Raw genomic sequence first — 18751 nt, 5'->3', positions numbered from 1 at the left:
GAATGGAAGGCTAATCAGGCCCTTGTGTGCTTGAAAGCTTGGAGCAAGGATTTAAAAATTGGTACAGATCTTTCTCCATTTCTAACTCCATCAGGAAAACGAGAGACAGTGACTTAAGAACAAGCCCTGTTTCATAACTAAAGACTAGCTGATACCTGTGCTGATACTCTTCTTGTTGCTGTGATGGCGAAACTAAAACAAAATTAGCAGAGCTGTTCTGTAAGTAGTCCTTACTGAAGAAGCTGGATTTGAAAATGCAGTTATGTTCAGCTTGGAAGGAGATGAATTGCATTTTTCAGGGGAGATCCACTGTTTCTGGCCTTGCAAGTTCCTGATCTCAGCAATTAGATCCCATCACTTGTTTGAAGTCCAGAAGAAACTGACATAATGACAGCACTGGTCTTGGCCATGCCCTGCCCTTGTGATCATATTCATATGCAGTCCATGCTGCCAGGGTAGGGGAGGAGGCCCCCGTTGTCACTCCTCCCCTTTGAATGATTAAAATTTCTCTGGAGTGTAGGGCTGATTCATCTACAAGGAAAGTTCAGCTCAAAACCTGTAAGTTCAATCTGAACTTGGTTCTTGAAAGATTTCTGAGTTTTTGTCCGGGCTAGTTCCAGTATTTGTTTTAGAGGATGTTGTCAGACTCCTGAGAGCTGGGTAGGCAGATGTTGCTGCTTTTTATTAATTGTGCTGTCAAAATAAAAGTACTTACTGAATCCCCATCAGACAAATTCTGGCTTTTCAGAGAGAGGAGGTGCTGGGGGAGGGATTTAGCTGTTCTTTTGGAAAAACCATTCTGGAGCCCTGGGGTTCTCGCTCAAGATAAGTTAGCTTGTGAAATAAATCATGGGGATTTGACTGCTGCGACCTCTTGCTCTTCAGGTCTTGGTGGGAGACAAAGTGAGTACTGTTCTGAAGAGATACATGGAGAAAAAGCACACATTTAAGTGGAAGCTGGAAGTATTTGTGTGGTTGCGTTTGATTCCTTCAGAAAGAAGTTACTGTTTCTGCAGAGCTACACAAGATTGGGTTGGGAACATACCGGATTTATCTTGATGTGTATTCTTACAGTTAAAACTTTGCTGGCTAATTACCCAGTGCAGAGTGAGTATGCTTGTGTTGGAAACCCACTTGCTTAAATTAATTAAGAACCAGTGCACCTCAGGGGTGTTATCTGAGTGATGAGAGGTTGTGAATCTACAAGGGGTTCAGGATCTCAGAGGGGAGAAGCCAAGAGCAGAACAAAGCTTCTCTTCTGTTGATGGTGGCTCAGACTGCACTGCTCAGACTAATAAAGCTTGTGCCAGTAGTAGTGACCTGGTATAGTCCCTGCATGGCTAGGTCAGCTTTCACAGCATTTCTTCTGTTAATTAGTCTTTCTGATTCTGTGCGTTGGGCTAGGTACCTCCTGTTGTCCTCACTGCTTTTCTGACTCTTGTTTGTTTTGCTTTGGTGTAATCTTAGTTGACTTCTGCCTCTGTTCAACACCCATGGCAAACATTAATGGGGGATTTGCCAAAAGTTCTAGCTGATGTCTCTTCCCTGCTCTTCCTCCCCCAGAATCATTAAATTATGCTCAGTGTAAGTCATTTGTATTAGTATTGCATTTAGACTTGCAGTACCCTGAAGCTTCCCTTATATTGCTGATAGAGGATTGGATATATAATCCACAGTTCATTAAGTATCGTTTCATTCTAAGGTCATTCGTGAATAAATTCATCTGTCATGTTCTTCCAGCAGAAAGGACAATTTTATGGCTGAATAGAGTATTAAAGCTCAGAATGATGAAAGTGTTTTGCATGTATAATGCACTAGGTATTTGGGCAATATTAATGCATTTGTTTGGCCCCCTAGGGTTAAGCCTGCACGTGAAAACGTGCACCAAGTGATGTGCACAGAATGAGGCCCTTGGGGCTGCCAGCAGAAGCATGGCTGCTGGGACAGTCATGTAGCTCCCAGTTTGGTAAAAGCTGCTTTTAACAAAGAATTAAGGTATTTTGGGCCTGAAGTGGTGGCTGTGAAATTCTTGCTTCCAAATGAAATTTCTCAGAGCAGAATGGGTAGAGAGGATGTAACAAGGAGTGCTGAATCGGATGGGGCAGTTGGGACAGTCAAACCAGCTGCCATTTCCAGCTGTCAGGTTTTCCTCCCCTGCCTTCACAGTAGGCATGACTGAGTGCGCCTCCCATTGGTTTTTGTAACTTGGCTGCATTTTTTTCAAGGAATGGGAAACCATTTCAGTGATGGAAGTTTAACCTATGGGTACGCCTTGGGCTTTGTTGTTCATCCAACATCTGTTCTTCCGTGTGGCTAGTGGATTAGTGACTTAAATAATATTCTTGGTTAATACTGAGTGATGTCACTGGATTTCATGAAATTATCGAGTCATTTTTCCTTCAAACACAGACTGATGAGCTAGTTTGCAGTGCCTTTGTGTTTTAAGGGAGACTTGTCAGCTAGCTTTTGAGGGAATGTGGTGATTTTGAGGGAGTGTATTTTTCCTATAGGCAGAAATACAAGTGACAACATAGGGTGGTTTAAAACATCCCTGAAAGAAGTCAGGGAAATGACCTTTCCTGACAAAATTCTGAAAAATTTAAAAGTTTATTCATGGAATTGTTAATAACTTCTGCATATCTAATTTTCTAACATAAAAATTGTAATAGTGATTTAAACTACAGCACAATTGTGTCTCATTTTTGAGCTCAACCAAAGCAGTAAGGAGGTCTGTGTTTAAGAGGGGAAGAAAAAATTTGCTAGCCTTTGATCTGTTGGAATTAGATATATTTTTAAGTCTACATCTGCAGTGCTTGCTGTGTTTGTCCATGTGACTTGAATTGCATCCACTCATTTAGATCCACTGAAGCATGAGTGACTTGGAATGAAAGGTCTGTGTAAAATGGTAGACCTGTCAATGAATAAATAATGTTGATATATGCATATAGTTCCTAGGAGTAAATCCTTAACCATGTAATTTGATAGAAAGAAACTGAAAGCGTTGCTGTCAGGTGTCTGAGAATTTTTTCCCCTATTTAAATTGGTAGGATCCAAAGAAAGCCCCTTAGGTCCCTAAAGAGCTTTTCATGCTGAGATAGTACTTTCCTTTTTTTTTTTTTTTTTTTTTTTTTTTTATTGTCTTGGGAAAAAAAGTCTTACTGTAAAAAAAAAATCTATACAATTCCACTATGCAAAAATATTCAGTGCTCTGAGGTAACAAGCAAGGTGCCAGCTCCAAGGCTTAGTTACTGTCACTTGACTGAATCTGACTTTAAATAAGAAACTTTGCAGGGGATGAGAAAAGATGCAATGGCTGTAGGCATTTTATTTTAAGTATATTAAATGCTTAAAAAAAAAAACCCATGAACCATACTGTGTTTTTCTTATCCTGTTCAGTATGCTTTTGTGATCTCTATCCTAATGGTCTACTGTAAGCACTCTTTGGCAGCAGGGGCCTCTCTCTGCCCTTCAAGGCACCGTATGTTAACAAATAATGTGGTCTCTGCCCCCTTTGTAAAGGGATGCTTGTTTTCCAGATAGAAAGAAGTATCTGTTCTTTTTTGGTCATTAAAAAATCTTGTTCTGTGAGCATTTAAGATATTTAGGAAGAGTAAAAATGGAACAGTACTTAAAAGTGAGCATTCCTTGGTGGGAAAGACCATCACAGCCCAGAGTGATATTCTGGGTGTGAAATATAAACACACTGACTTGTCCAGGATACCAACACTAATCTATTCTCCTTTTTTTTTGTGTGTGTGTATGTTATGTTGGTTTGTTTGTTTTTTTTTTTTTTGTTCACTCAGCCCCTTCTATGGAGAAGACTTTTACTGTGAAATTCCTCGGACCTTTCGCCATCTGTCATTTTATATTTTTGACAGAGACGTTTTTCGAAGGGATTCCATCATAGGTATGTGTTCATAAATTACTACTTTCCTTTTAGCTTATTTCTCTTGGATTTTAAATTTTACGTCATTTGTAGTCTTAGGAGTTGGGGGTCTTGATAGGACTGATGATGACAGTGGTAAGTGCTGCTCAGTATTGTCCTTCTTCTGTCAGTTGTCAAAAATGCCTTCAATATTACATATTATATATAAAAAAGTTGGGGAGAAAAGCACTGTCTGTTTTGATAGTGAATGCAGATTGCAGTTTAACTAAAACAGGCTACAAATCCTTGTTTAAATGTTGACAAACTCCTTTGCTACTGCAAATGTTACTTTTTTTTTTTCCCCTAAATGCAGTGCTGTTAGTCTTGCAGTTTTCCAGGGCCCCCACACTTGCATGCATGCAGTATTGTTAAATTATGGCTACCCTAACAACAAGCAGAGGAATAGCTACTGGCCATAGGTTCCCCAAGTACAATTACGACAGAATTTTGTGGAGTGTATCAGAGCAAGCTGTCACCTACAGAAGAGCTCTAAAAGACTTCCAGTGCCTGTTTGAGATTGACAAGATTCCTGCTTTCCCAGATATTATTTGCTGTGCATTTAATCTACAGCAAATTGTGTGACACTCCATTTCTCTTTGGGAATAAAACCTTTGTAAAAGCTTAGTTGTTATTGAGGGGAACAGTTTCTATTTTAAGTCACTTGAACACTTTGGACTTTTTTTTTTCAGTTACTCATCTCTTTTGAAATAGATGGCTATAGCTATCTTCACAGAGGTTATAGAGAGGAAGTTGTGTAAGGATGTTGAGCAACAGTTTGTATGATGGCATAAAATTTATTATCTTAAACCCATGGAGTGGTGGTGCAGGTATCCTTACATTACAGTAATTTGTCATGCAGACACAAGCTTTTTCTTTAATTATTGTTTTACATGGGAAAGCAGGTCATCCTTCTCTTTACCCGTAAGTGAGCTCGTGTGTATGGCATCCTGGGGAGGAGGGAGTCAATTTCTGATTGTTGAGTGAGCTTTTGGAAAGCATTTTGTTCTCTCTAATGTCTGGTTTCCCTTGTACTTTGAAAGTAACAGCTCCTTTCTTTCAACTGATGAGTTTTTCATTGTTGAAATTACCTGATCTCTTGTGTGTCACCAGTTTTCAACAGCTGCAGTGACCCATCAACAGGCCAGGGACTTTTCTTGCTCAGGGCTTTACTCCTCTTGGAAAAAACAGTCTCTTGAACCACTTAATACATGTCAGACACATGAAATTGCCGATAGAGAAGTGAAAATATTTTTGTTTTCTCCATGTTTCCCAAGTTCATGTTTTAATAATCAAGCTCTGATGTTGGAGGGGAATTATTCAGGAGCTGCTAGAGTAATCTTCAAGGTTCTGGGAGCAGTTTGTGAAGAGGTCATGCAGAAAATATAAAGACTTTTGTTTGCATGCTTGAATGATTGATCAAGTTTTCATTTTTCACTCTCTTCAGGAAATGGCAATGTTAATTTATGCATGTATTGCAGAATCCACAGGTAGGCAAACGGGTGTGTTGCTGTACTGGTCTTAGGATCATAGAAGGGCTTGGGTTGGAAGAGACCCTAAAGGCTATTTAGTTTCAATACCTCGGTTGAAACATGGACACCTTCCACTAGACCAGCCTGCTTGTAGTTCCATCCAGCTTGGCATTGAACACTTCCAGGGATGGGGCACCCACAGCTTCTCTGGGCACCCTGCTCCAGTGCCTCATCACCCTCACAAAAAAGAATTTGTTCCTAATGTCTACTGTAAACCTACTCTTCGTTTAAGGCCATTGTCCCTTGTCCTATCACTACATGCCCTACAAAGAGTCCCTCTCCAGCCTTTTTGTCAGCCCACTTCAGGCACTGAGGCAGCTGGAAAGTCTCCTTGGAGTCATGTCTTCTCCAGGCTGAACAGCCTGTCTTCATAGGAGAGGTGCTCCAGACCTCTGATCAACTTAGTGACCCTCCTCTGGACTCATTCCAGCAGGTCCACATCCTTCTTGTGTTGAGGGCCCCAGACCTGGACAAAGTACACCAGCTGGGATCTCACAAGAGCAGAGTTAGAGCGTCAGAATCACCTCCCTAGACCTGCTGGTCATGCTGCTTTTGTTGCAGCCGCAGGATACACTTCCCTTGGAAATTTGAGGTGCATGTTGCTGGATCAAGTTGAGCTTCTTGTCCACCAACACTGCCAAGTCCTTCTCTTCAGGGCTGCTCTGAATCCATTCTCTACCCAGCCTGTGTTTGAACTTCTGATTGCCCTGTCCTATATGCAGGACCTTTTACTTGGCCTCGTTAAACTTCACACAGCTCCCATAGTCCCACCTCTTCAGCTTGTCCAAGTTCCCCTGGATGCCATTCCTTCTCTCCAGTGTGTTAACCAAACCATATGGCTCGGTGACAGTGTTGATGTAGCACTAGGAGTCAAAACTCTGGTGTTTCCTGTCTATATTGAGATTTTACAGTGCATATTATGTATTGTAGTATTTTTTCCTCTCCTCCTCCCTCTGTTCCCCTTCCTCCTTATTGAGACAGGTTTTGAAAAGCATTTCAAAGATATGGAAGTGTGATATATAGTAATGGAGAGAAGAAAAAAAAATCCAGAATTACTGTCAGTTTGGTACTACTGTCTTAAGTTCTGCTTGTAGTAGGAAATTTTTCTGGAAAGAGAACAGTGCTCTGGAGTAACTGCTTGTGGCTGTTTTCAGTATGGAAGTCAGCAGCTGCACAGCTCAACAGTAGAGGTTTTTTTGAACAAGGAAACTCTTAAATTAGTAAAAGTCTGTAACATCTAAAAGTAGTAGTTGCTCTATGTGTATCTTCAGCTCATTTTTAAGACTTAAACCTTTTCTTGAAGAGGCTTGAACAAGGAAGGTTTGGAAAATGTCCCTACTCAAAAGGATGGTCAGCGTAGAGCTAAAATGAGCTTGTTACCCCTGAACCACCAAATTCTGCAGTCAGAGGCCCTTTGTTTGCTTTCTAAAGATGACTAGTAACATTCTGTTATCATGAGAGACTTCTGTTGAAGAAAACATGGCTACTCATGCTCATCTAGCAATGAACGTTTTCAGAGGAGGGAGTTAGGGGGTAGTGTCTTCCATCCAGGAGAGACTGAAGTCCATGTGTTACTGAGCTTGTGAATTTACCTATGTGTGATTTGCAATGTTTGACATCTCTTTGCATTGTTTTTTTGTCTGGTTTTGAGACGGAGAACATGGGTGTGCATATGGGTCAAAATGGTGAGAATTCAGCAAGTAGCTACTTTTTGTAGATGGTTGGTTAGCATTTTTTTGAATTGAACCAATTCCTTTTGGTTCACTGTTAAATGTTTCCCGGAGTTTCTCTTGGTGTTACAATACTGACTTCCAGGGTTACTGGAGCTCAGGCACGCTTTTATTTATTCAAATATGGAGTATAAGTTTGTGATGGTAAATTCTTTAACTTCAGAAATGCAACTCGGTGTGTGACAGATGAGAATGGTTAAGCTACCAAAAGCCGGAAGATGTGGGAGAAAGAATATGAAAAACAAGAACCCCCTGAAACCTCTGACACAAACTTCTGAGAAGAGCCAACTAAACTAAAACTGGAACATGTGTAGCAGATATGTTTTGGAACATGCTGTAGTATTTTGGCATACAGGATGGGAGGATTTTGCAGATAAAGATGTCTTTTGAGTCTGCATGTTTGCTTATTACATTTGCATTTTCTTAATCATAATTGCTAAGTCATCTGGGATTTTGTCAGCTTAACAGACATAATTTTTGAACCATTGTGTCTTGGAAGAATATTGGATGCTGGTTGAAATGTAAATATAATGAAGAAGATGCAGAGTTCAGTGAATCTGAAATATTATTTTTCTCTTTTTTTAGATAAAATATAGCAAATAGTTACTGTGAAAGTAAACTAGTTTTAAGTTGTTGTTTAAGTGATATTGACTGTTACTGGATAGAGTTTATGTACTGATTTATACAGTATGTTGAGATACTTTGAGTAAGAAATATACTACTGAAGACAATGGTAAATGCATTTTAAAATCACATTTGTTTGTTTCTGAATGATCAAATAGCAGTAATAGGCCAATTTGCTGGAATATGTGTCTATAATATGTAGAATAGCTATTTCCTTCAAGTTGTTAGAATGAGAAAAACACAGAGGAGATGGGGCTAACTTGAAAAACTCAACTGGTGCCCCTCCAGTAATAATGGGGAAAAAAGTTGTCTCTGGCTAGATGCAGCGGAAGGAATATTAGCATAGTAGTGCTGCTGAATCAGGTAAATGTTCTTTAACGATTGTTTTGATATTTTTCAGCTCTTTAGAGATGTTGAATGAGACATGCTGTGTCTGCAATAACAATAAACTGGGCTTCTCACACCTCAATAACTGAGCTAGATTTAGTGAGGAAAACCATGTTTGTGACATGCCATGAGCTGGTATTCTTCTAAGTGTGTAATGAATAGCTCGGGCTGCCAGGCTGTGACCTTCAACATACAGATCAGATCAAAAACAGGAAATATGCCACACCAAATCACTTAACACTTGGGTGAGAGATTAGTTGATATCATCTGTCCTTCAGGTGACAAGTACACAATTATTTATCCTCTACTTAAGACAGTTTGGTTTTTTTCACCTCAGCACTTCATTTGTTTTGGTAAGAGATACATGAAACTGATTTGCCTACATGGGTGCTAAGCAGGAACTGAATAGAACAAAATGCTGCTGTGCTGATGGGGATGGAATAGTGCTGAATAAAGCACAGATGTGAAGTGCTAAAGCTTTTCAGTGAAGGAGCAGAAAGCCAGTGGGAGAAGACTAGTGTATGGTTCTGTTAATTTACAATAACTTAGCTGCTCTAAGTCACCTTCTTACAGGTTGTTAGGTGTGTTGTATGACAAATTGAGACTCTTGTGGCCATTGTATCTTGGCAGGTTGTAACTCTTTTCCTGCTTAATGCTGGATGAGGTGAAGCAAAGTAAAGCACTAAAACAAATTTGCCTTCAGAAGTAGTTAAATTTAGCTAATCTGGACTAAAGTAGATGAAAGCAACTCATAGCTCTTGGAGGCACAAATGAAAACACCTTGGAATTAAATTGTTTGAGGCTTGCATGTTTGAATTACCTGTGCCTTTGTTAATGGTTGCTTCCAAAGCTAAGAGGTATGTTTGTAGAGTTGCCATAATTTATTACCAAACATCCAAGCAAACCACCTACTGTTATTAGGTAACTGTTACCAAATGTAGCTGAAGCATCACCTTTTTATTTCAGTATTTCACTGGTTTAAAAGAAAAAAACTTGAAAGAATCATCCCTGATGAACTGTGCTTCTTGCTAGTTAAATGCAGGAAAGATCCTCCAATGGAGCATGAAGCAGAGATGAAAATTTCAGTAGAAAATAGTGTACCTTGGTTTCTTCTAGCCTGACCATGGCTTAGGAGTGGTTTGCTGTTTTTGTAATGTACTGGTGGATGACGTGGGAGTGGTATACCTACTCAGTATGATACAAATACAACTACTAATGAAATAAAGGAAACAGATGACTCTTCCACAATGGCAAGTCTCAAAAAGATACAAACTACAATTATCCTGGAAAGGTTCTCTGCAGCTACATAGAAAGGCTAAAATAAATACTCTCTGCATAGAATAAGTTGTTAGGATGCACTCACAATATCTTTTAACCTGATGGGTGGTCCCAAGAGCAGGAAACCAAAGTAGAGCTTTCAAAAGGTGGTATTTTTTCTTCTTCATCCTAGAAATACAGATACAAACAAAACTACTGAGCATAATGTGCTAGAACCTCGACTGTCTTTTCATTTAGTCCTCCTCCTGACATGAGGACAAGTTTTAATATTGTCTGTATGTAGAATGAGGGAATGAATGTGGTGGTTGTTCTGTGCAGGTGCCATGCTCAGGGTTTTGGTGCCTGCTGGAAGGCAGACAGCGGTGACTGCAAGCCTGGAGTTCAGGACTGCTCTCCCACTGCAATCAAACACAGGCTATACCCAGTGTCTCAAATGTAGGGCCATTGTAAGGGCCCAGAGAGCAGCTGGCAGAGTTGATACCAGAGGTGTGGTTGAGGAGGGTTCTTTGGGAGTTTTGCTGTTTTTAGCAGGGAGGGAGAGCAGAAATTCAGATGGAAGCCAGGTGAGATCTCTTGCATTGTGACCATTGAGACTAAGGATAGAAGCTATATTTTGTCCACAGCCTATTTTTCTCTGCCTTATTATAAAATATAAATCCCACAAAGGGGAAAATGGAATTATTAAGTGATTTCTTTGTATATTTGGACTAGTTTAAAAAACCCAAACAAATGAAATTGGGGTCATGAATATCACATACCTCAGTACTCTCTGTGGATGCCCTAATGCTGTGCTGGAAGTGTTCTGCTATTATTGCCACTAAATTCTTACCCATTGTAGCAGATGGTCTAATAGTGCTTGTGCTTCATGGTGCACTGCACAGGAGCCGGGAGGGAACAATTCTGCTGCTTCTAAGGCTCTGAAGCCTTAAGTTGCCCCTAATTCGCATCTCTGTAATTCTGAAATAGGGAGTTGGGAGTTTGCTTGTTTTGATCTTTTTCTGTGTTATGGGAGAGGTGAGTGAATTTGTGCTGTTCCTGAAAAAGGCAGGAAAAGTTTCTGTACTTTTATTTAAAGACAAATAACCTTTCATGCAGATAATTATAAACGTCTAGGTAGGCTGGAATAGCAGTGATGCTTTTTGTTTCGAGATCATTAGACTCTCGCAGCCTAAAGTGTTGATCAAAATTGGTTCTGATTTGTCCCTAATCTTTCCAACTTTTGAAAGCTACTTTCTTTGTGGCCCTTCATATCAGTTATATTCAATCAATACTGTGATACAATGTGTCTGTGCACTTAATATATTAATATGAAGCAACTTCTAAAGTAGCTTTGGGGCTCGCTTGTTGCCTAATACTGCATTATGTAGGAAGGAGACAAAGTCTCTGTTCAGCGCTGAGAGAAGACACAGTTAATTAGACTTTTGGGGCCTTTTAATGTGTGACTCAGACCTAACCCTTTGCTGTAAATTAACTGTACTGCAGTCATTGTTAATGAAGGATATTATTATATCAGCTCACCTGGCAGCAGTGTGCAAAATTCTGTTGTTTTCACTGTGTAAGTATTCCAAGATAAAGATAGCCTAAAGAGAAGGTACAAGAGCTCCTGAAATGCTCTGATTTTAGGTTTCTGTAAAATAACTGTTGGATTATGTTTCAGGTAGAGCCTTGTGCCCTTTTAGAATGACAAGTTCCTTTCCTATTGCTGCTGTGCTACTTTTTCAGTAAAGAAATCTTCTACTAGTCTAGCATCTGTCATAAATATTGACATATCTCATCTGCAAACTAGAAAATTACTCTTAAAAGGTGGGATGTAATCCTTCGACCAATGCCTGACACTTTTGTCACCAACAGGTAATGTGGGCAGAAGGTGGTTGAGTACGGATGGAGAATGCCTGAGCCAAATTCTGTTAGCGTTTGTATGTAGATGTTGACCCTGATTTAACAAGCCTAGGCATGTTCAGGGACGGGTTAATGGGCTGCATTGACTTGTTTTGGAAACATGTTTATAGCCAGTGAGGGATGGGCACTGAGGGTGTGGTGCTTCCACAAGCACTTTCCCAAGCGGTGTAGCCAGAAATACCTACCCTTCTCTGTTCAAAATCTCTGCCTCTGTGCCCAAATTACTGATTTCCTACTGTCTTCTAGCTATGTTAATGTGACTCTTGAGTGGGGAAAATCTAAAACAGGTGAATTGAAATAACCTTTGTGTTAAAAATGCCAACACCACCCACATGTGACCCGTGAAACTTATTCTCTTCTCCTTGCACAGAATGCTTATTTTCATTGTTTGGGCTTTTTTAGATTAGCTTGATTTCCTCAACAGTTTCAGTATGCCCTGCTTGAGAGGATGGGGATGCATAGGTGGAGAAGGTAGGAGGCTCTTAAATCAGTCTGTACCAGGGATTATAAAGTGGAATTCACAGCCTTAAAACCATCCAGGGCCTAGGTAGTAACTTTATTAATCTGTAAGCTGTCTCCTCAATAATAGGTATATTATTTTTTCCCTGAAGGGAGGTTCACAGAAGGAAGAGCTCAGCTGTGGCATGTTGCACCTTTGTTTTGAACACAGAGTTTAGGATTTAAATGTTGCAGTGAAGATCTGTTCAGTCTGAAGTGGAGAGGGGGCTGGTCATAGGGAAAATGTTGCCATATGGATGGAAAACACACACGCAGGAGTGTATGAGGTTTTCCTGTCCTCCCCCAGTCTGAGGTCCTGGTGAGTATCAGGCTTCAGAAAGAAATTAGTTCAGATGAGAAGAATGTTTTTAATTCATCTTTGCTGGTTATCGCTGAGAATCTAACTTCTAAAAATGAAACTTAGTATAAGTTTTGAAATTACACCTTACCTTGTTCAACAAGCTCGGCTATTTCCTGCCTCTTCCCATACAGTGTCTAAAAGCTTCAACAGACTCTGCAGCCTGGGGCCACTCTGAGGAAACCAGCAGGAGTGGTTGGGTGCCTCAGGTGCAAGATTTAAGACTTTCTTGATGCTGTCTGGAAGCCACCCAAGTCTTGAGAAAGAGTGCAGGACAATGGGCTCGAGTTTGGGAGCATGCTGAAGAACCACAAAGAGGAAAACATCCTTTAAATGAGTGGTGGTAAATCTTTCTGACCTCTCGTGTGGGGTTTATCTTCAGGGAGAATTACAGGTTCTTATCGTGTAGTGTCAGGTCAAATGACAGGTGCCAACAGCTTGTGATTATTGGCCTAGATTTAGCCTAGTTCTGGTGCTGTGGAAGTTGTTTGAGCCAGGTCAGATGTAGGTCAGCCAGTGGAAGAGCAGTGACTGTGCAGACCAGAGCAGAAGCATGACCGTGCTCAGCACCTGCACTGTGTTTTATGTAGGTCTGGTGATGAGGAGGAGGAATGTGAGCTGGATGAGCATATGGACATGGCTGGTGCAGGTGAAGAGTTATAAACAAATTGAGAGGGAAGCTCCTCTGTGTGTTTGCAGAGAACTGTTTATCAGGGAAGATGAAGCATTCTGCCTTATCAGTAATATGTCTTTGTATATGTTTAGACTGGCCAAACTGTAGGCCCTCTTTTTACTGCCACCTTTTTCTTTTTCCCTAGTAGATTTTTCTTCTTTGTGGATCATTTGGTATGCAGTGAAAAGCCCTGGATAATAGCCAGCCCAGTCAATAAGTTTCAGTCATTAATAAAACTTGCTTGTGTGCAGAGCAAACAGTGCTGTTCAAAGAGTTTCCTAATCAAAACAGTTGTATCACCACGTTAACTCCCTTAGAGCTGGAGGCACGTGCCATTGCCTGTGAACACGTTGTGCTGCAATCCTGTACTGACTTTGTGACCAGAACCATCTGGGTTACCCTGCCATCCTTGATGCAGAGAGCAGTGGAACTCCCTGCTGAAAGAGGGGAGGCAGTGATCACACCATTTATGCCACGTACAGATGCAGGTATTGGGAAACCATCCTCAAGTTTTCTGCAAGGCACTCCTTACATGGAGGTGACTGTGAATGAGATGATGGCAGGTGACTGTGTTTGCAAAGTGTGCGTAACAGTGTTTGCAAAGTGCGCGCAACGCTGCTGTTGAGTGGAGGATTTCTGCAAGAGATTAAAGAGTAGAGTGAGGATAGCTATCAGTGAAAGTAAACAATTTCAAGTGAGGTCCAAAGCAATTAGTGGAAGGTCATGCATTTCAATGTTTTCCTCTCAAAGTGTTTTAGAGAAACTAGGTTCCCCACAAACCACTGTGGTTGGAGAATAAAAGTAGAAGCCTTGAAAAAACACAGTTGGCATCCTGTGGATTCTCAGCAGAATAACTTGGTGTCTTCTGTTCAGCACAGTTCAGATGTCTGCCATATTATTTTGTAGGCTTGTGAAATTTAAATATTGCTTTACCAACAAGTTTCAAGTGGCTTGCTCTGCTTATCCAGTAAAGAGTCTCCCTTGTTAATTTCTAGTTAGATGTTTGACAGGAGATGGGTCTGATGATCTCTGCAGGCCAAGCAGTGAGAGGATGGTGCTGAGGACAGAATGAACAAGACTTAGAAATAATGGGTCAGGAGTTCTGAAAGGGAAGCTAGAGCAGAAACCCTGGCAGATACTATGGAGGGCAGTTGTGGAAGAATGGCAGGGTAGTTTAGGATCTGGGACTGGAAATCTGGAAACTGTCATCAGAAACAGCCTGAGGTGACAGAAGAATGCAGCTGCAACATGCTATGGGGTATAGCCCAGCAAGCAGGAGGGCTGGGTGAAGCTATCCAGCTAAAGGAAAAGGCCATAAATTGAAGGAATGCTAGTGTGTAATAACTTGCTGCTAGGACTTGTGTAAGCTTTTAGGTTTTTGAAAGGAAAGTGCTTTGTGTTCGCCATTTTTGTAGTCTTTGATCTTGTGTTCTTGCTTTTTTTTTTTTTTCATTGTAAATGTGTTAACATTTGCTGGGGTAATGCATTACTGACATCTGGTCAAACTGCATAAATTTAGGTAGCCTTGGTATTCTTTTTCCCACAAAACTATAACCATTGGTGAATTTTATCTCACAACATTTGGTTAAAGAAGGTATGTGTTTTTATAACAAAGCAGTGGTTGCAAACTTTATGTGAGCAACTCACTTTAGCTGCAGAAATCTACACAACCACATTGCCAAACCCCAGCGTCCACGAGCCTTGTCAGTCAGTGTCTCTGAGTGCCCTGGGTTCTTTCACTTCAAACATGCTGCTTTGCTCCGTGCCTGGGGAGCCACCCAGCCCAAAGCAGCTTCCCGAGGCTCACGTGCTCCTCAGGCACGCCACACTCAGCTCTGTGTATATAAAGAAGGACGCTCGGAGAAAGTTTCACTGCTCCTCAGAGAGTGCTTTACATACGGCCTGAGAGAGCGTGGGCAGGACAGAAATTTCTGCGCTGACCCTTTGCATGCATGCGGGCTCTTAGTTCACAGCGTGGAACTGGTGCTGTTATGGTACCACCACAACAGATCGTTTGGTTTTGTTTTAAAACGGAAGAATGTTTTAAAAAGAGGGGTATAAAAACATGAGAGTGAAAACTCTTCAGTGTTTTGGGGTGGGTTTTCCCCTCAACTTTTCTCTAGAGTCAGGGATAGCCCTTGGGTGGCTCTGGTTTGCATAATGCCAAGTCTGAAAGATTTGAGTGAGAGAGAGGTTGACAGGGCCCCAAAATGCAGATATGGGAATCTGCTGTGACTTGACATCTCTAGTTGTTTCCCTTCTCCTACAAAACTATACAATGAAATGCTCATCCTGAAATATTGTTGGCATTAACATGTGTGGAACATTTAATTTGGGATTGTTACAGACATCAGCCACAAAAAAAAAAAAAAATCTCTGCAACAGTTTCCAAGCTTTTACTTCCCACAAGTTTAATTGCATGTCAGAGAAATAATAATGTTTTTGTTATAAGCATATTTACAAGCTTGTCCATCTCCAGTGCTTCACTCTGCTAGGTGAGTAGGATTTTAGGAATTTCCAAGTCATTCACAAAATGCAGAGGAAAAAGATGCTCATCAGAACTGTATGATCCATCAGTATCGTGTTCATCATTATGTATTGTGTAAAGAAATATTCCCCCAAAATATCTCTCCTTGCTCTAAAGCCTTTATTGAATAGGACAGGCCCTAAATCATTATTTTGCAACTTGGTTTTGATGGCAGTATATCTTGGTAGAGCTACAGCATGTCTTAAACTGTGCCTCTGGTTTGTTTTATTTCAGGAAAGGTAGCTATACAGAAAGAAGATCTGCAGAAGTACCATAACAGAGACACCTGGTTTCAACTCCAGCATGTTGATGCTGATTCAGAAGTACAGGTGAGATGGTTAAAAAAATATCTTGGCAAAGAGTATTTGTAACAAGGCCATGGCAGTTTCATGGGTTTCATAGCTCTGGGACAGATGTGTTGCTTCCCTACAGAAAGGAAGCATTGCCTCTTAGTATGGTTTGGGTTTTGGTGGTAAGTGTAGGGTGGATTACAAGTGTGTATAAATCACTGGGGGTCAGGATTCTACCTACAAAAATAATTAAAACAATGTAAACTATCAGGTCACTCATACAAGGAGGGTGTGTTTATCTCAAGTACTGAATAACTTCAGGCCCTATAAATAACAGTTGATTCCTCAGGGGGTGGAGCAGTCTTGAAAATAGTATCTGCAGGTACTGTTTAAAATAATTATGTTGGCAGATTGCCACAGGAATGGCAACAAGTAGATCTTAAGTGTGAAAAACTTTCCTTGCCAGATCTCTAGGCCCTCTTCCATACAATGGTAATGTTGATAATTGTATTACTTCAGTCCTAAATTACATTTAGGGTTTGGTACTTTCTGAATTTTTATACACAGTGTGACTCCTCTTTCTGTACTTTTCTTCTTTTGAAGCAGATTGTATTTTCTATTATGACATTAGGTCTTGTGAAAACAGTCATTATAACAAAGCAAGAAATCAAAATGATATAGCAGGATATTGTTCCAGTTACTTTTTTTTTTCCTCCTGTAAGTATATATTACAGATCACTTTTGAACCACAATATTTGTTTAGGAGGAGACATGAATATCTGGCCTGTGCAAAGGTCTCAGATAAATGCAAGGGGAAATTCCACTTAGATACTTCTGTATGGTAGGGTTGGAAACAGTGTCTTGGCTTTTCAGTCTGTGTGCAAGTCTGCACATACCAGGTTGGAAAATGACACTTAAAATGCACACACATTCCAGCATACAGTGTGGTCATGTATGGTGAAGTGTATGTGAAAATACATGCAAGACTAGGTTTTCTTTCTGTTTGGAGGGACAAATAATACACTGTTGTGCATGTGATGCAAAGAAAGCCTCAGGACAGCCTCTTCAGCCTGTGACATTCTCTTGTAAAATATTGATCCTCTTTAATGCCACATTTCAGTGTCACTGGTGATGGAAAGGCTTTTAACAGGCTTTTTAACTATGAGATCTATTCTGTTTACCCTGGAGTGTCCCTGTCTTCTTACCCCAAAGCCTCTTATGACAGTGCCTTTAGAACAATAGATTAAGCATTTATTTCCTGTAGGATATGAAAACTTTCCCTTTGTAATTTATCAGTTGAAGAAAGCCAGTATTTAGATAAGCTTCTGCATTGTTTGTTTTGTTACAATATTTATACAGAGTGAATTTGTGGAAGCTTTTTAGACCAGGGTGCTTTCTAGGGCAGCAGTGGTAAGGTGCAGACAGCTCTAGCTTTGAGTGATGAGGAGCACAGGATTTGCTGGAAGCATGTTCTCTGTTCATAATTGTGCAGTTTATCACTTCTGCTGTTTGCATCTTTACTAGAGCCCAACTCATAAAGTCTGTTTCTGGGCTCCATGATAAGCATTTATTACTAGTAATGTAAATATGATTTACATGATACTCTGATTTTATCCATTTATTTAAATGTTCCTTGGTCTTTATGTTGAGACTACAAGAGGGCTTGCTTTTCTGTAACAATCGGAGCAAATCTGTAAATATTTTGTATGAATTCTTATGCAAGTGAAGATAGCCAAATTAAATTTTTGTTTGTATCTTTTACATTTGCATTATCTCAGTTGTCCTAAGCACTTCATGATTTGTAAGGGAAAATAGAATACTTGTATTAATGATGCGTATTTTTACAATGTTCCTCAGTTTTCTTCCAGTTTTAAAGAAAATAGTTCAAGAAATTTTTAATAGTTAACATTTGCAGTGAATCATGCAAATACTAGAACAAAGGTAGTCTTAATGTGGCAACTATCAATTTTTATCCAATGCAATCTAGTGGATCAAACATTGAGCTGTAGGCCAGGAAACTCCTGCATCTTCTGCTTTTGTCAGCCAGTGGCTGTTGTACTGGTCTCCATGTTGTAGATCTCTTCATGGCTATTTAGTTATGCATCACAGCACTCTATTAAGGTAAGCTGTTGTTGCTCCCACACTTTGAATACAGTGAGAGTAAATGTCAGAAAGAATGTCACTTGCTTGGGCTTATGCAGTCAGACTGAGAAATTAAAAAAGAGACCAGGTTTCTAGTTATTTCTTATACATTAGGCCATGATATGAAAGAAACTGGGTAAGAATAATAAACCTATGAGGGACTTACCTTTACCTACCCTGTGTGAAGTCTGAAAGTACCCAGGCTTTAAGCAGAGCAGCCAGCACAGTCAGAAACTGAAAACCACCTTAAAACCAATGTATTTTTCAAATACTTTCAAATTTTTCAAATGTTAGTGATATTGGATGCTGTGTTTCTTGTGGCCCACTTCTGGGATGTGGTACCTCATTTTTCAGAACAGAAAGACTGATTTGAAATTACTGATAATAACATTTGTGATATAGGAACTGATATTTTGAGCTATCTGAAGTTTAATGAGAGGAATTTAAAATTTTGCTCAGCATGGTTTGTACCTCATTTGTGTGAGTTCCTGTATACTTTAAAAAATCAGTACGTAAGTGTTAATGTTGTATAACTTTATGGCAGATTGCTTCCAAGGTGTTTAGCTTGAGACTTTGAATCTAGTTTTATGGTTTTACTACATTGCCAATTCTTACTCTCTTATAAAGGTGCTTTGTATTGTCAGGAGTGAGATTATGGCTTCATAAATTTTATTGCAGGTAAGAATGTTACTGACAGCAGGACTACATTAATTGTCAGACTACACAGATATGAGTATTATTGGCAGATGCTTTAATGCCACCTCCCTTTATTGCTTGACAGCAAGTAAAGGAGTCTGGCATGATTGTTCATGTTGAAGAAAAAATGAGGGCATTGTATGTCTGGGCTGAGTGCTGCTGAGAGGCCTGTGATCTCACCAGCACCTTGTGTTC

At 40.1% G+C, this 18751-nt stretch overlaps 1 protein-coding gene across 2 annotated transcripts in view; it reads left to right on the top strand.

Moving 5' to 3' along the window:
- Window positions 1-18751, top strand: part of RASA3 (RAS p21 protein activator 3) — a 129129-nt gene that overhangs the window by 45356 nt on the left and 65022 nt on the right. For both annotated transcript variants that reach the window (XM_068180237.1, XM_068180238.1), the window contains exons 3-4: window positions 3804-3907; window positions 15663-15757. In XM_068180237.1, coding sequence (XP_068036338.1) covers window positions 3804-3907; window positions 15663-15757 — 199 coding nt within the window. The remainder of the gene's footprint in view (window positions 1-3803; window positions 3908-15662; window positions 15758-18751) is intronic.

Source organism: Anomalospiza imberbis, chromosome 2, assembly GCF_031753505.1.
Source record: "Anomalospiza imberbis isolate Cuckoo-Finch-1a 21T00152 chromosome 2, ASM3175350v1, whole genome shotgun sequence".
In the NCBI taxonomy this organism is placed as follows: Eukaryota; Metazoa; Chordata; class Aves; order Passeriformes; family Viduidae; genus Anomalospiza; species Anomalospiza imberbis.
The sequence above is the reverse complement of the archived record's forward strand: the minus strand, read 5'-3'. Positions and strand labels throughout refer to the sequence as shown.